Raw genomic sequence first — 12,629 nt, forward strand, 5'->3', positions numbered from 1 at the left:
ACTGAAATATATAGCATGAGGCCCTGTCCCAAACAAAACAAAACATTGGTAAAACTAAAGGGTGCTGGCAACTTGAGGGCTGTTAGCACCGAGAACGGCAGAGAGTGACAGAGCAATAAGAGTTGCCCTTTGCTAGCTCTGTCTCATGGATGAGTTCCAGAGTTGTTGGTAGCTGCTAGCTCCAGCTGCCTGGAGAGCTGCTGATAACAATGAAGCACTGAGAGCCACTAGCATTCAAAGCTCAAAGTTGTTAACCTTTAAGGGTGCTTTATTTTGCCTATTTATGATTTCCATACAAACTGATCAAAATAATACTCACTGATTGATAATATCCCCATTTTACTTCTCCATATATATATATATATATATTTATTTTTTTTTTTTTTCCTGGTATCAGGAATCAAACTCAGGACCTTCTGCTTGCCTAGGAACCACTGAGTTACATCCCTGGCCCATTTTCCATATATTCTAACAATTAGTAATAGACTTGGCTAATGTAGTTATAAACTAGGTTATGGAAATGAGGTGAGAGCACTGAATAGCAAGTGGTCTGTGGAATAAAGACATACCCACGATCCCAATTAGACAGCACAATAGATGCCTGGTTACACAGATTATTTGTAATAGCCGAATAAATCTTCCTAAAATAATAGCCTATCTTTTGGCCTAGAGTCCAGCAATCTGGATTAGTTAAAAAATCCCTAGCTCAGCTACTGTGTGATCTTGGCCAGATCTTTCCACATATTTGCACCTGAGTTTCCTCATCTCTAAGATATTAACTTGTATTTACTTCAGTACCTACAAAGGTTTGTAAAAATGTTTTGTTAAAGAGAGAAAGCGGGCTGTGGATTTAGCTCAGTGGTACCGCCGCCTGCTTCGCACATGCAAGGTCCGGAGTTCGATTCCCTGTACCAAAAAAAAAAAAAAAAAAAAAAGAGAAAGCTAGGCTTGGTACACCCCTGTAATCCTGGCACTTTAGTGAGAACCTGTCTCCCCCCAAAAAAGAAAGAAAAGAAATTCTGCAAGTTAACATTTAAATTAGAGGGGTATGAATATTTTTCTAGCTGAGAGCCAATATTTTACTGGAATGAAATTTAGGTTTAATCTGGTTTTTGCACTCAAACGAGTAAACAAGGCGAAGGCGAAGGGCTAATGCTTAGCATCTGGGTCTCATTTGAAGGCAATGAGCTTGATCAGGCTAAAGCTGAGAGGTCAAAGGCCGGGGTCTAGACGCGCTCTTTCAAGGAATCTCCTGGAATCCCACCCTCAGGAATTCTGATCCGCATGCTGACCCTGTAAGTCAGACTCCGACTCTTCCTCTTTCACCTCCCTCAGGGAAAGATTTGCATCCTTCATTCCTAGAGGCGCGTGCCCAGAAAGGGCTGCAGATGGCCACCTTCTGGCCTTCTGAGGATTGCAGCAATTATTGGGGTGTGTCGTAAGGGCTTGTAGATCAGGCGTGTTTCCCCTACTATGCTCGAAATTTACTGCTCTCTAGTCTGCTCACTGCTACACAACTGCTGGAGAATAGGTCACGGACCTTTCTCAGGAGAGTTGATTGGATTAGTCTCATGCCAATCAAGATTTCCGCACAAATCTACCTCTCTCTCCTCCCCGCAGTGAGGATAAAATGCAGGACTGCTGGGAAAGAGCAAGGCTCCGGAAATGGCGACCAGAACCACTTCCTCGAGTGCGGTCCAATGAATTCTTTCATTTGGCAGCAAATTTAGTCCTCGAATCCGCCCAAGCGGAAGAATATCTTGATGGGTCGTGCAGCCAAGAGGCACAGAGCCTCACGGGAACTCGTCCAGGCTCTTGCCATTATTGCACAGTTCCCCTGTCAATCATTGCTCTCTGGATGGGGCGGGAAGTGGAGCCCGTTTGGCACCGCCTTTTCCTGGGTGGGTGCGCCCCAGGCTCCCAGGCCTCCGGCCCTGGAAACCAGCCGCGTGGGCGGGGCCACTCTGCACGGCGGCCCGAGGCGGTTCCGCGGCTGTGAGGCGCGGGGAGTGGCCCGAAACGGTGGCCGCGAGGGGCGGGGCGGGGCGGGGCGGGCCTGGGCGGGGGAGGGGGGGAGGGCGCAGACGCGGGGGCGGGGCTAGGGCGGGGCCGGAGGAGGCGGAAGAAGCGAGTGAGCCGGAGCCGGATCCTTGTGGAAGCCAGCGTACGGGCCGGCGGAGCGGCGTCGGCGGGGTTGGCTGGGGCGAAGGGGCGCTGAAGCCTGGGCGGGCGGGCCGCGGGCCGAGGGCCGGGGGTCGAGGCCGGGGAGTGGGTGACGGGTGTGCCGAGGACTCGCCGCGCGGCTGTCGGAGCGGGCTGAGGTCCCGCGCCCGCGCCGTCCGGGGGGATGCGACCAGGGGCCCCGGGGCGGGGCGGGCGGCTGCGGCGCGAGCGGCGCAGGGGGCGGGTGGAGGCGACGGCGGCGGCATGAGGCGCGGCGGGGCCGGTGTCCGCGGGAGGGAGGCGCTGCCGGCGGCCCGGTCGCTCCCGCTGCAACTATTCGCCGGCTCGCTGTGCCCTGCCAGCTGGGCCTCGGCCGCCCTGGTCTCGGCGGCCTCCCGGGCCGCCGCTGGTGACCACTCGCCGCGCCGCCGGAGGCTTCACCCGCGCCCTCCCCCAGGACGCGCCCGCGGAGCTCGGGCCCCCTCGCCCCGGACGCGGAGGCCGCGCTGCGCGGGGCGGCGGCGAGGCCGGAAGATGGCCTGGGTGCTCAAGATGGACGAGGTGATCGAGTCCGGGCTGGTGCACGACTTCGACGCCAGCCTTTCGGGGATCGGGCAGGAGCTGGGCGCCGGCGCCTACAGCATGAGGTAGGGCGCCCTGGTAGGCGGAAGCTTCCCTCTCTTTGGGGAAGGCTTGCTCGGCCCTGTGGCCGTTGCGGCGCGGCGGTGTCCATCGGCGCTTAGGCGGCCCTGCCCGCCGGGTCGGGGTTCTGCCGCGTGGTCGATCGGGGCTGGGAGCCCCCAAGGCCTCTCGATGACTGGCGGGCGGGGCACGGTAGCCCCGGGCGCAGGGTTCGGCCGGGAAACCGCTCCCGAGGGCTTCATTTTTGCTGTAACCTGTCCCGCTGTTGAGATGGATAGAGTTAGTGGGGGAAGGGTCTTCCTTCCCTTTCCCCAGTGTTTTACGAGCCCCTTTGAGGAGAAATACACTGTACAAAAATTTAGCGTTTGTACTGGGGAAAATACTCTCCAGCGTTTTATATCGGTTCTTACTCTGTTGTCCCACATTGTAGTCTTTGGTTGTTGCAAATTTTAATCACTTGATAATCAGTAAATTAGGAGTGACAGCAGCAAGGCAGAGAAGCACCATGACTTCGTTTTTTTTGGTTGTCTCAAAGAGTGATGTTTGTCAGTTTGGCTATTACCCTCTCAGGCTTTTCCCATTTGAAGAGAGCTTTAAAATGCAGTGATTGCGCCATAAATAGTTTGTTAGAGTCTGCTGTCAGGTCCTGCAGGCATTCATTTGTTTAATTTTGAGAGTTTGAGACAGGAGCTTAGTCTCTGCTCTCTATCCTGAAGAATGTATATATTAAAAAATATATTTACATAACATACACAACGGTTTGGAAGCTCTTTATTAGTAGTATTATTGAAATAAGGTTGATGTGTCATAAAGCTCTCATTTAATAGGCTAAAATTTAAAATTTTTGGCAGCTTTAGTTAAAATGAGTTAAGGATAGTTTTCTGTTCTTTATTTTATTATGATATGTACTGTCTTTAGAAATTCTTATGTGTTTGAAGTGCTGTACAGTTTACCAGAAGCTTTCATACACCTCACTGCAGCTCACAGGGAGGACAGGAGGCAGAAATGGCACTCAGGAGGCTGAGGCAGGAAGATTGCTGCAAGTTTGAGGCCAGTAGGTTCAAGGCCAGCCTGAACTACACAGTGAGACCCAGTCTCAAAACACCAGGGGGTGGGGTGGGGGGAGACTTGTGACTTATGGATCAGAGCAATCCTGGATTGTGGAGGCTGATCCCTAAAGAAGTTTGGCTTTTAAATCTTAGAAAGTCTGGGCCACAAGGAACTCTCTGAAAGGTGGAGACAGTTTTTTTGGGTGTGGAAGTGAATTGTGGAAAACATGAAACTAAGAATGAAGCCATCAGAGCCTGGCCCTGATTTGTCTGTGCTTGTCACCCTGATCTTGCAACCTTATTTTCCAGTTGTGTAACTTGAATGCTGTAGATGAGGTGGCTTATTGTCCAGAACAACTGTGAGATGTGGAGGAAATCTCTACAGAATCCTGAGGTCACCCAGGGAGAGTAGAAAGGTACTGCTTCCCTGGAGGAACTGCTCCTCAGGTGCTCCTCATGGGCCCCAATATGAGGCCTGGACTGGGCATGAAGGCAAAAGAGCAGGTGAAACAATTCCAATATGTGAGCCTCTAGTTGCTTCTCACAGTAAAAGGGAATTGGCTGCTGAAAAAATTTGTTTACTGAGTGTTATTTTTGAACTTTATTTCAACCAACTTAATGCAATTAATCTGTGTTTATGGTTTATATCTGTGAAGAGGAGATACAAATCTTGATAGTCAACCTTTCCTTGACTTTGTTTTTGAAAGTATTGCCCAAAACTTTTGTAATTCTTTCACTTGCAGCATTCTTGTGGGGAAACATTCCCTTGAATGTTTTTTGTTTGTTGTTTGTTTTTTTGAGACAGGGTCTCTCTTTGTAGTTCAGGGTGGCCTTGAACTCACTATGTAGCCCAGGCTGGCTTCAAACTGAGGGTGAGCCTCCTGCCTCAGCTTCCCAAGTGTTCGTGTTACAAGTGTCCACCACCATGCCTGTCTTCTTGAATTTTTTTTTTCTTGAATGTTTTTGATTGTGTTGTTTAAATTTTCAGTTAATGAAGGTGAATATCATTTTTGAGGAACTTCATTTTTCATAATTAATTGAATTCTGAGAAACAAAGGGGAGCTGATGAGAATACTTCTTGTAGATTCAAGGCTCTTTATTTGAAGAATGTGTGTGGGTGTGTATGTATGTATTTTACTGGAGATCAAACCCAGGGCCTTGTGCCCGCACACTGCAGGCAAGAGCTACAACCACAGCCCTTGAAACTATTAAATGTAGGGAATTCCAAAATTGCCTTGACAAGGAGAAAATCTGAAGAAGGCTGTAGACCAGTGATGGAGAACCTTTTAGAGCTTTCAGTGATATAGCCTGCTGCAGCACTCTTGCCGTAGGTTCACCACCACTGCTCTAGACAGTTGGAGGCCTCCTTCAGTTGTGGTTTGCAGTTCCACAACTTGGGCCTTAGCCCGGAGAGATGAGGGATCTGGGGAGTGCTTGTGAACAGCGTTCTCACCCCTTCTTTTTCATTTGTTTCTTCAAATTCAAAAAGTAAACGAGTACATTATTGGAAAAGTAACTTCTTGAAAAATTTACTTTGCAGGTAGCAGTATTTACAGTGTATTTACTCTTCTCAGTGGCTTAAAACAAGTTCTTTTAGTAGGGTGGTTGCGTGGTTTGTTTGTTTGTTTATTTATTTTTGAGACAAGGTCTCTATGTGCTTTAGGCTGGCCTTAAACTCACTAGCCCCAACTGGCTTCTAACACAGAGACCCTTCTGCCTCAGCTTCTCAAGTGCTGGAATTAAACAGTCATGCACCACTACATGCAGCTAAAACAAGTTATTTCTTTCTTTCTTTAGGCAGAATCAACCCATGCTTTATTTTCGTTGCATATCAAAATTTCGTATGAAGGTATTGATTGATGTACAGTACTATCCCCATGGGCTGTAAGAGAGGCTAAGAAACCACCAAAAGTATCATTTGTAATGTTCACACACAATTTACCACTCTGAAACATATTCAAAGAAAGTTTAAAAACAACTAAAATCAGTAAGGATGTATTTTGGAGTTACAGTGTCCCGTTTGTACTATTTAAAACAAAAGTAATTAAATTCCTTTGGGCCAGTGCTGCTAAAATCCACAGTTTGTGTCAAAAAATAAAATAAAATAAAATAGGCTTATTTTTCCTAGAAAAAGAATCTCTTCTTTCACCAGTAAACCACACATTTAAGGGCTGGGCAGTAGCAGCAGGAGGTTTCTACACTATCCACTAAGAATTATTCACAACTTTCAGGAGCCAGTGTGCAAAGTTAAATTCTAGATAGGAAACAAATTATTTCTTAAGACTTATTTTTAGGGAATCATTTCTTCAGCTTTTTGGGAAGATAATGCAAATTTTATATATATATATGCATTAAACGATGTACACTAATGGTATTGGAGGTACATTGGAGCCAATTTCTTGTATTAGCTTAGCTTCTTTTTGTTTCTGGTTTGGAGAGAAGAATCTCATTTTGTATGTGTTCTGTGACCAGAGTTGTATGTCAGATGTGACCTGTTGCATATTCTGTTTGAAATTAGGCAGGTCATAAATCTTTTTCTAAATCTTATAGCCCAGGCTGACCTCGAACTTGCGAGGATCCTCCTGTCTCAGCCTCCTAAGTGCTGAGATTCCAGGTGTGCACCACCATGCCCAGCCTCATTAGAATTTTCTAAGAGGATCTTTTAGACAACCTAATCATTTTCTTTCTAGCTCTATGTTCACATGAAGTTCATAATCTGTGGCAGTCAGAATTTGAAGTCAGTATTGAACTTTTTTTTTTTTTTTTGGTACTGAGGATCAAACTTGGGACCTTGCGTTTGTGAGCCAGGTGGCAGAACCACTGAGCTAAATCCCCGGCCCTTGAACGTTTCTTTGGTGCTGGGGATTGAACCTAGGGCCTAGTGCATGGACTCTTGTTTTTTTGTTTTATGTTTTTTTGTGACAAGGTTTCACTCTGTAGTTCCGGCCAGCCTTGAACTCACTGTGTATCCCAGGCTGGCCTCCAGCTTACTACAATCCTCTTGCCTTAGCCTCTTGAGGGCTGGGATCACAGGCTTTGAAGGTTATAGTACTGTAATGGCTTTTTTTGGTTACACTTCTAAAAATTTTGAAGCAAGGTGTGATGGTAGGAAGCCAGAAGATCATTTTGAGGCCCAGAAGGTCAGATATCCTGGGCAACATAGGCCCTGTCTCAAACACACATACACACAAAAACTTTGATATTAAATTATTACCTGAAAAAAGCTATTGTCTGAGCTCTATTTTTACACTTCAAAATGTTTTAAATTTGTTTTGAAACAAAGGGTCTACTTTACATATTTTGACGTAAGAGGTAACATGCATAGTTTACAAATAATCTGCTAAATCAAAAGTGCTTTGGGGCCAGGGGTTTAGCACAGTGGTTCTGCCATCTGCCTCGAAAGCTCAAGGTCCAGAGTTCAATCCCTGGTACCAAAAAAAAAAAAAAAGTGCTTTGAGCTGAAGGCAGACTTCCTACATTGACTGAAAGGTTAAAATATTACTTGACAGACCCTATAGGGCAGTGGTGGTGAACCTACAGCATGTGTGCCACAGTGGGCTGTTTGTATCTTTAAAAACTTAAGACTTTCCACATCACTACTGTAGGGTAACAGGAAAATTTCAGCTTATATAAGTGATAAGAGTAAGGATAAGTATTTGCAAGGATAAAGGTTTATTATGTGGCTACTAAGAGCTGATTATTTTCTTTTGGTTTTAGGTGACATGTCTTGGAAATACAGAAAAATTTTAGGATCAATGGAATTCTTTTGACTTTCTTTTGACACAGGATATCGCTCTGTAATTCAGGCTGGCCATGAACTCACTGTGTAGCCCAGGGTGCCCTCAAACTTGTGGCACTTCTGTGTCAGCCTCCTGAGTGCTGGGATTACAAACGTGTGCCACCATGCCCAGTTGTTTTGTGTGGTTTCTTTTTTTGGTACCGGGGATCGAACTCTGGTCCTTGCGTTTGTGCAGCAGGCAGCGAAACCACTGAGTTAAATCCCCAGCCCTGTTTTGTGTTTTTTTTGAGACAGGTTCTCACTATGTAGTTCAGGCTGGGCTTGAACTCACTATGTCGAAAAGGCTGGCCTCAGACTCCAGAGTGCTGGGATTACAGGTGTATGCCACTGGGCAGGATCAATGAAATTTTTAAAAAATCTGTTGTGCTTGAGAGTACTTCCAGAATTGACAATAATTTCTATAAAACTTCACATTTCAAAGTTTCAAAAACTTTCTGGATTTCATCTTGGCAATAGTATAGGAAAGGAGATAATAAATTATTGTTTAAAAACTTCCCTAGCTGAGCATGGTGATGCAAGCCTATAATCCCAGCACTCAGGAGACTGAGTCAGGAAGATTGCAGCAAGATCAAAGCCAGCCTGAGCTACGTAGTGAGACCCTGTCTCAAAAATTACTGATTTTAGATTATGGTGTCTACATTGGTTTTAAATTTATTATTTCAAAACAGGGTAGATAAATCTTTTCTGTAAAGGGCAGTGTAATAAATATTTTAGGCTTTCCTCATGTAATGTGACCTACATAGTTAATGACTGTTTGGACTTAACAACTGACTTTTTTTGTACAGTTCTGTACATATTGTTTTGGGTGTTTTGTTTTGAGACAGGGTCTCGCTATGTAGTTCAGCAGTACTGTATTTTTTGCTGGATGTACGGTACAGTAAGGTACTATAATTTGGTGTTCTGTTGTACATTACAGCATTGCATGTAAGAATTACACAAATAAAAGCAAAGTCATCAAGTTGGAGTTTCCTTGGACCATTTCATTGTTCTGAATATTGTACACACTATATGCAATTCCTCATTTAGCAACCAATTAAAATCCTGTAATCTTGATCATATATATTTTTTAAACAACCCTTTTAAAAATGTAACAACATTTTTAGCTATATATGTATAAAAACAGGCTGCCTAGATCTGCTCTTTGAGCATAGCATAACAATCCTTTCCCTTTAGGATAAATTCTAATAATGTACTTTGGTTCCCTTGGAAGAGGATTTGCTGAGTATTGAAGTTATATGCATTCAAGATGTTTTCTTTGTTTCTTTATTTTGTTTTGTTTTTGTGGGGGTACTGGGGATCCAACTCAGGACCTTGCACTTGTGAGGCAGTCGAGGTACCACTGAGCTAAATCCCCGGCCCCACCCATCTCTCTTAACCAGAGTACAGCTTTAAAAATCAGGACACTCACGGGGCCAGGGGTTTAGCTCAGTGGTTCCACCTCCTGCCTCACAAGCGCAAAGTCCTGAGTTCAATCCCTGGTATAAAAAAAAAAAATCAGGACACTCAGCTTAGTGCAGTACTTTAAAGCACAAAATTTATTTGGATTTCATGTGTTTTTCCCTTGTCCTTTTTGTAATGTAGTTTCCAGTCTAGGATCCATATTGCATTTAATTTTTGTCTACTGCGATAGTTTTTGTAGTTTTTTTCTTTTGACACTTATATTTTGACGTTCTTATATTTTGACACACTTTGATGTATAGTGGTCAAAACTTGTTTTTTAACATGCATGGCTGAGGGTGTGACTCCTTGGTAGAGCGCTTGCCTAGCATGCTTAAGGCCGTGAGTTCCATCCCCAGCACTACAGAAAGGAACCAAAAAATATATAGTCTATAATATTAATATTACTATTTTATTAATAATACTAATATCAATAATATTTAAATAATATATTTTTAATTATAGATATATTTTGGTACTGGGAATTGAACTCAGGACTTTGTGCTTGCCAGGCAGGCTTGGCACCATTGAGCTATATACCCGGCTTTTTTATTTGAAAGTAATAAAAATATACTTGAATGCTGTTGAGCTTTTAGTAGCTGTCTTTTTTGCAGTGGTGTGTGTGGATGGGTGGGTGTGTGGACCCTGTGCATTCTAAGTAAGCATTCTACCACTGAACTGTATTCCCAGGACTTAACAGTGATTTGAGTAGAGTAGGACCACTATTGATGTTTACAGCCTACTTTGTCTTAGTTCATCTGAATAGACAAGGATGCTGCTGGGTGCTTTATAGTCACTTCATAATGAAAGTATTAAGAAATTTAAAAATATTAAAAATATCTATGAATCATTGCCTATTATCATAAATATTTTTACTAAAAATTATTTTCCAGTTGGGCATGGTAGTGCACATCTGTAGTCTCAGCTACTCAGGAAGCAGAGGCAGGAGGAGCATGAGTTTGAAGCCAGCCTGGGCAACTTAGACCCCCATCTCAACACAGAAAGGCAGGGGGTGCAGCTCAGTGGGAAGGTCCTACATTTAATCCCCACTACTGCCAGAAAATTTTTTTTTCTCCAAAACAAAACTAAAAGAGTATTGTTTTCCAAATTTCTTAAATGTCTGGCTTAGTGAAAAACAGATGGATATGCATCCCTGGTTGGAATATGTTGTTTTGGTTGACATATATGAAGATTAGTCTCTGCTACATAAGTGGTTGGAAAAAGGATATTTACATTAATAGCCATCTTAAGTAATTATGGATATTCTTCTTTGGTGCTACAACAGTTTTTCTTTTTTTGTTTTGTTTGTGGCGGAGTCTTGCTATATAGTTTAGGCTGGCCTTGGACTCGCTGTGTAGTCCAGGCTGGTCTGAATCTTACAGCAGTCCCCCTGCCTCAACCTCCTAAGTGCTGAGATTACAGGCATGGGGTACTATGCCTGGCACCAATTCTTTTTTTTTTTTTTTTTAATATTTATGATTTTCTTTTTTTGGTACCGGGAATGGAACTCAGGACCTTGCACTTGCAAGGCAGGCATCAGAACCACTGAGCTAAATCCCTGGCCCTTGTTTTGTTTTTTGAGACAAGGTCTTGCTGTGTATTTCGGCTGGCCTTGAGCTTACTATGTAGCCTAGGCTGGCCTTGAATTTGAGGCGATCCTTCTGCCTCAGCCACCCAAGTACTGGGATTACAGGCATCTGCCACCATGCATGGCCACTAATTCTTTTTTCGTTTGTTTTTTTGGTACCGGGGATTGAACTCAGGACCTTGCACTTGCGAGACAGGCACGGTGCCACTGAGCCAAATCCCTGGCCCTTGCTAATTCTTGACAAGTGGTAGTTTCTTGAAGTGTGTGTGTGTGTGTGTGTGTGTGTGTGTGTGTGTGTGTGTGTGTTTTCCGCATTACCAGGCTTTGAACTCAGGACCTTGCGCTTGTGGAAACAGGCACCATGCCACTGAGCTAAATCCCTGCCCCAGTTTCTTGAAGTTCAGATGCAGTGCGGAATCTCAGACTAAATTAGCATATTGTATGTACCCTGTTACAGTAGACTAGATTGGTCTGTCTTGCACTTTGAGTCTTTTGTCCTGAATAATTTTGAAATGTACATTCATTAGTCATTCAGAAAATAGTAATACTGAATTATGAAGGTCTTCCAAATTTTGACACTATTGTGTCAGAAATTACATTCTTTAATGTGGCCACCATCTCATCAAATGGTGGCACAGGGTGGAGGGCTTTGATTTTTTTATCATTGGCAACACACCATTAGTTGTTTTCCTTGAAATGATAGCCTCATTTGTTGATATTTTGATGAAATTTCTGCCCAACACCCAGGTCTGAATGATAGTGAAAATGGTCTTCTATAAAAAAAGTTGCTGTGTCACCTTACAGACCAAACACTTAACACAAGAGCTTTTTCTCCAGACACCCAATCGTTACAGCTCCGAGAAGTTACATAACCTGCAAAGTATCATTCAGCGAATGGCAGGGCCAGAGTCTGAAGCTCCAGAACTAGGGTCTGACCTGCATACAGTCCTTTGCACTGCACTCAGGCAGCCTACCAGTTAGTCATTGAGAAGTCTCAACATAGAATTTGGCCTTTCTAGATAGGAGGAAAATCAGCCAGGAATGCCATTTTGGTTGTTGTATCCTCCTCCCACCTTTCAGGACCTTCTTAGTTGTAATAGTTTGTAGGAACTCAGATTTTCTGTGCAGACAATATCTTTCAATATAGATTTGTTCTTGTGTAATTCTTCCATTTCATTTGCCTTTTTAGGCTGTCCAGAGCTTCAATGCAGTGTTGTCTAGAGGAACTGAGAACTTGAATATTTAGCAGCCGTGATAGTACTCACCTGTAGTCCCAGCACTTGGGAGGCTGAGGCAGCAGGATTGTGAGTTTGAGGTCATCTTGGACTACATAGTGAAACCTTGTCTCAAGAAGTTGAATAGTTGTTTTACTGATTTATAGGGAATACCTAACAAAATGTCACAAATCAGTTGTTTTTCTTCCTAGACAAGATTGGTATTGGTTTTCTTATATTCCTAATTTTTAAAAAGTGTATGTTTATATTTTCAGTGTTGAGAATTGAACTTAGGACCTTATGCATGCTGGGCAAGCATTCTATCTACACTGAGAAACGTCCCCACCCCTTTGCTTTTTTTTTAACATTAAGGTTATATTATTTTTCAGTATGTTGATGCTTTTACTCCTTTTTTTCTCCTGGTACTGGGAATCCAATTCAGGACCTTGTGCTTGCCAGGCAGGTGTGGTGTGGTGCCACTGAGCTAAATCCCCAGCCCAGCTTGTACTCCACTCCTCCCCCATACGCGAAACCCCTGAGCTAAATCCCTGGCCACTTGTACTCTTTTTGTAGGGTGCAATTTTATTTTATTTTGCATGAGATGAGACTTAACTATTTTTTCAAGGTTTTGTAAAGTTCACTTAAAGTATAGTCTAGATTTAGAGATTTTAACTTTTAGAATGAGTAGATTTTTTTTTTTTGTATTGGGGATCAAACTCAGGACCCTGCACTTGCGA

The 12,629-nt window shown here is 43.7% G+C and overlaps 1 protein-coding gene across 5 annotated transcripts in view; it reads left to right on the forward strand.

Moving 5' to 3' along the window:
• The first annotated feature begins 2,157 nt into the window (after positions 1 to 2,157).
• The window catches only part of Ubp1 (upstream binding protein 1), a 59,641-nt gene continuing 49,169 nt past the window's right edge, over positions 2,158 to 12,629 (forward strand). For 2 of the 5 annotated variants that reach the window (XM_087181421.1, XM_087181422.1), the window contains exons 1-2: positions 2,158 to 2,193; positions 2,621 to 2,810. In XM_087181421.1, coding sequence (XP_087037547.1) covers positions 2,698 to 2,810 — 113 coding nt within the window. In that variant the 5' untranslated portion in view covers positions 2,158 to 2,193; positions 2,621 to 2,697. Of the gene's footprint in view, positions 2,194 to 2,244; positions 2,811 to 12,629 lie in introns of those variants that run through there. The other 3 variants (XR_205771.4, XM_004857845.3, XM_004857847.4) reach the window with 2 other exon arrangements.

Source organism: Heterocephalus glaber, unplaced genomic scaffold, assembly GCF_053883595.1.
Source record: "Heterocephalus glaber isolate CG9 unplaced genomic scaffold, H.glaber_assembly_v1.0 deba00001472, whole genome shotgun sequence".
Taxonomy (NCBI): Eukaryota; Metazoa; Chordata; class Mammalia; order Rodentia; family Bathyergidae; genus Heterocephalus; species Heterocephalus glaber.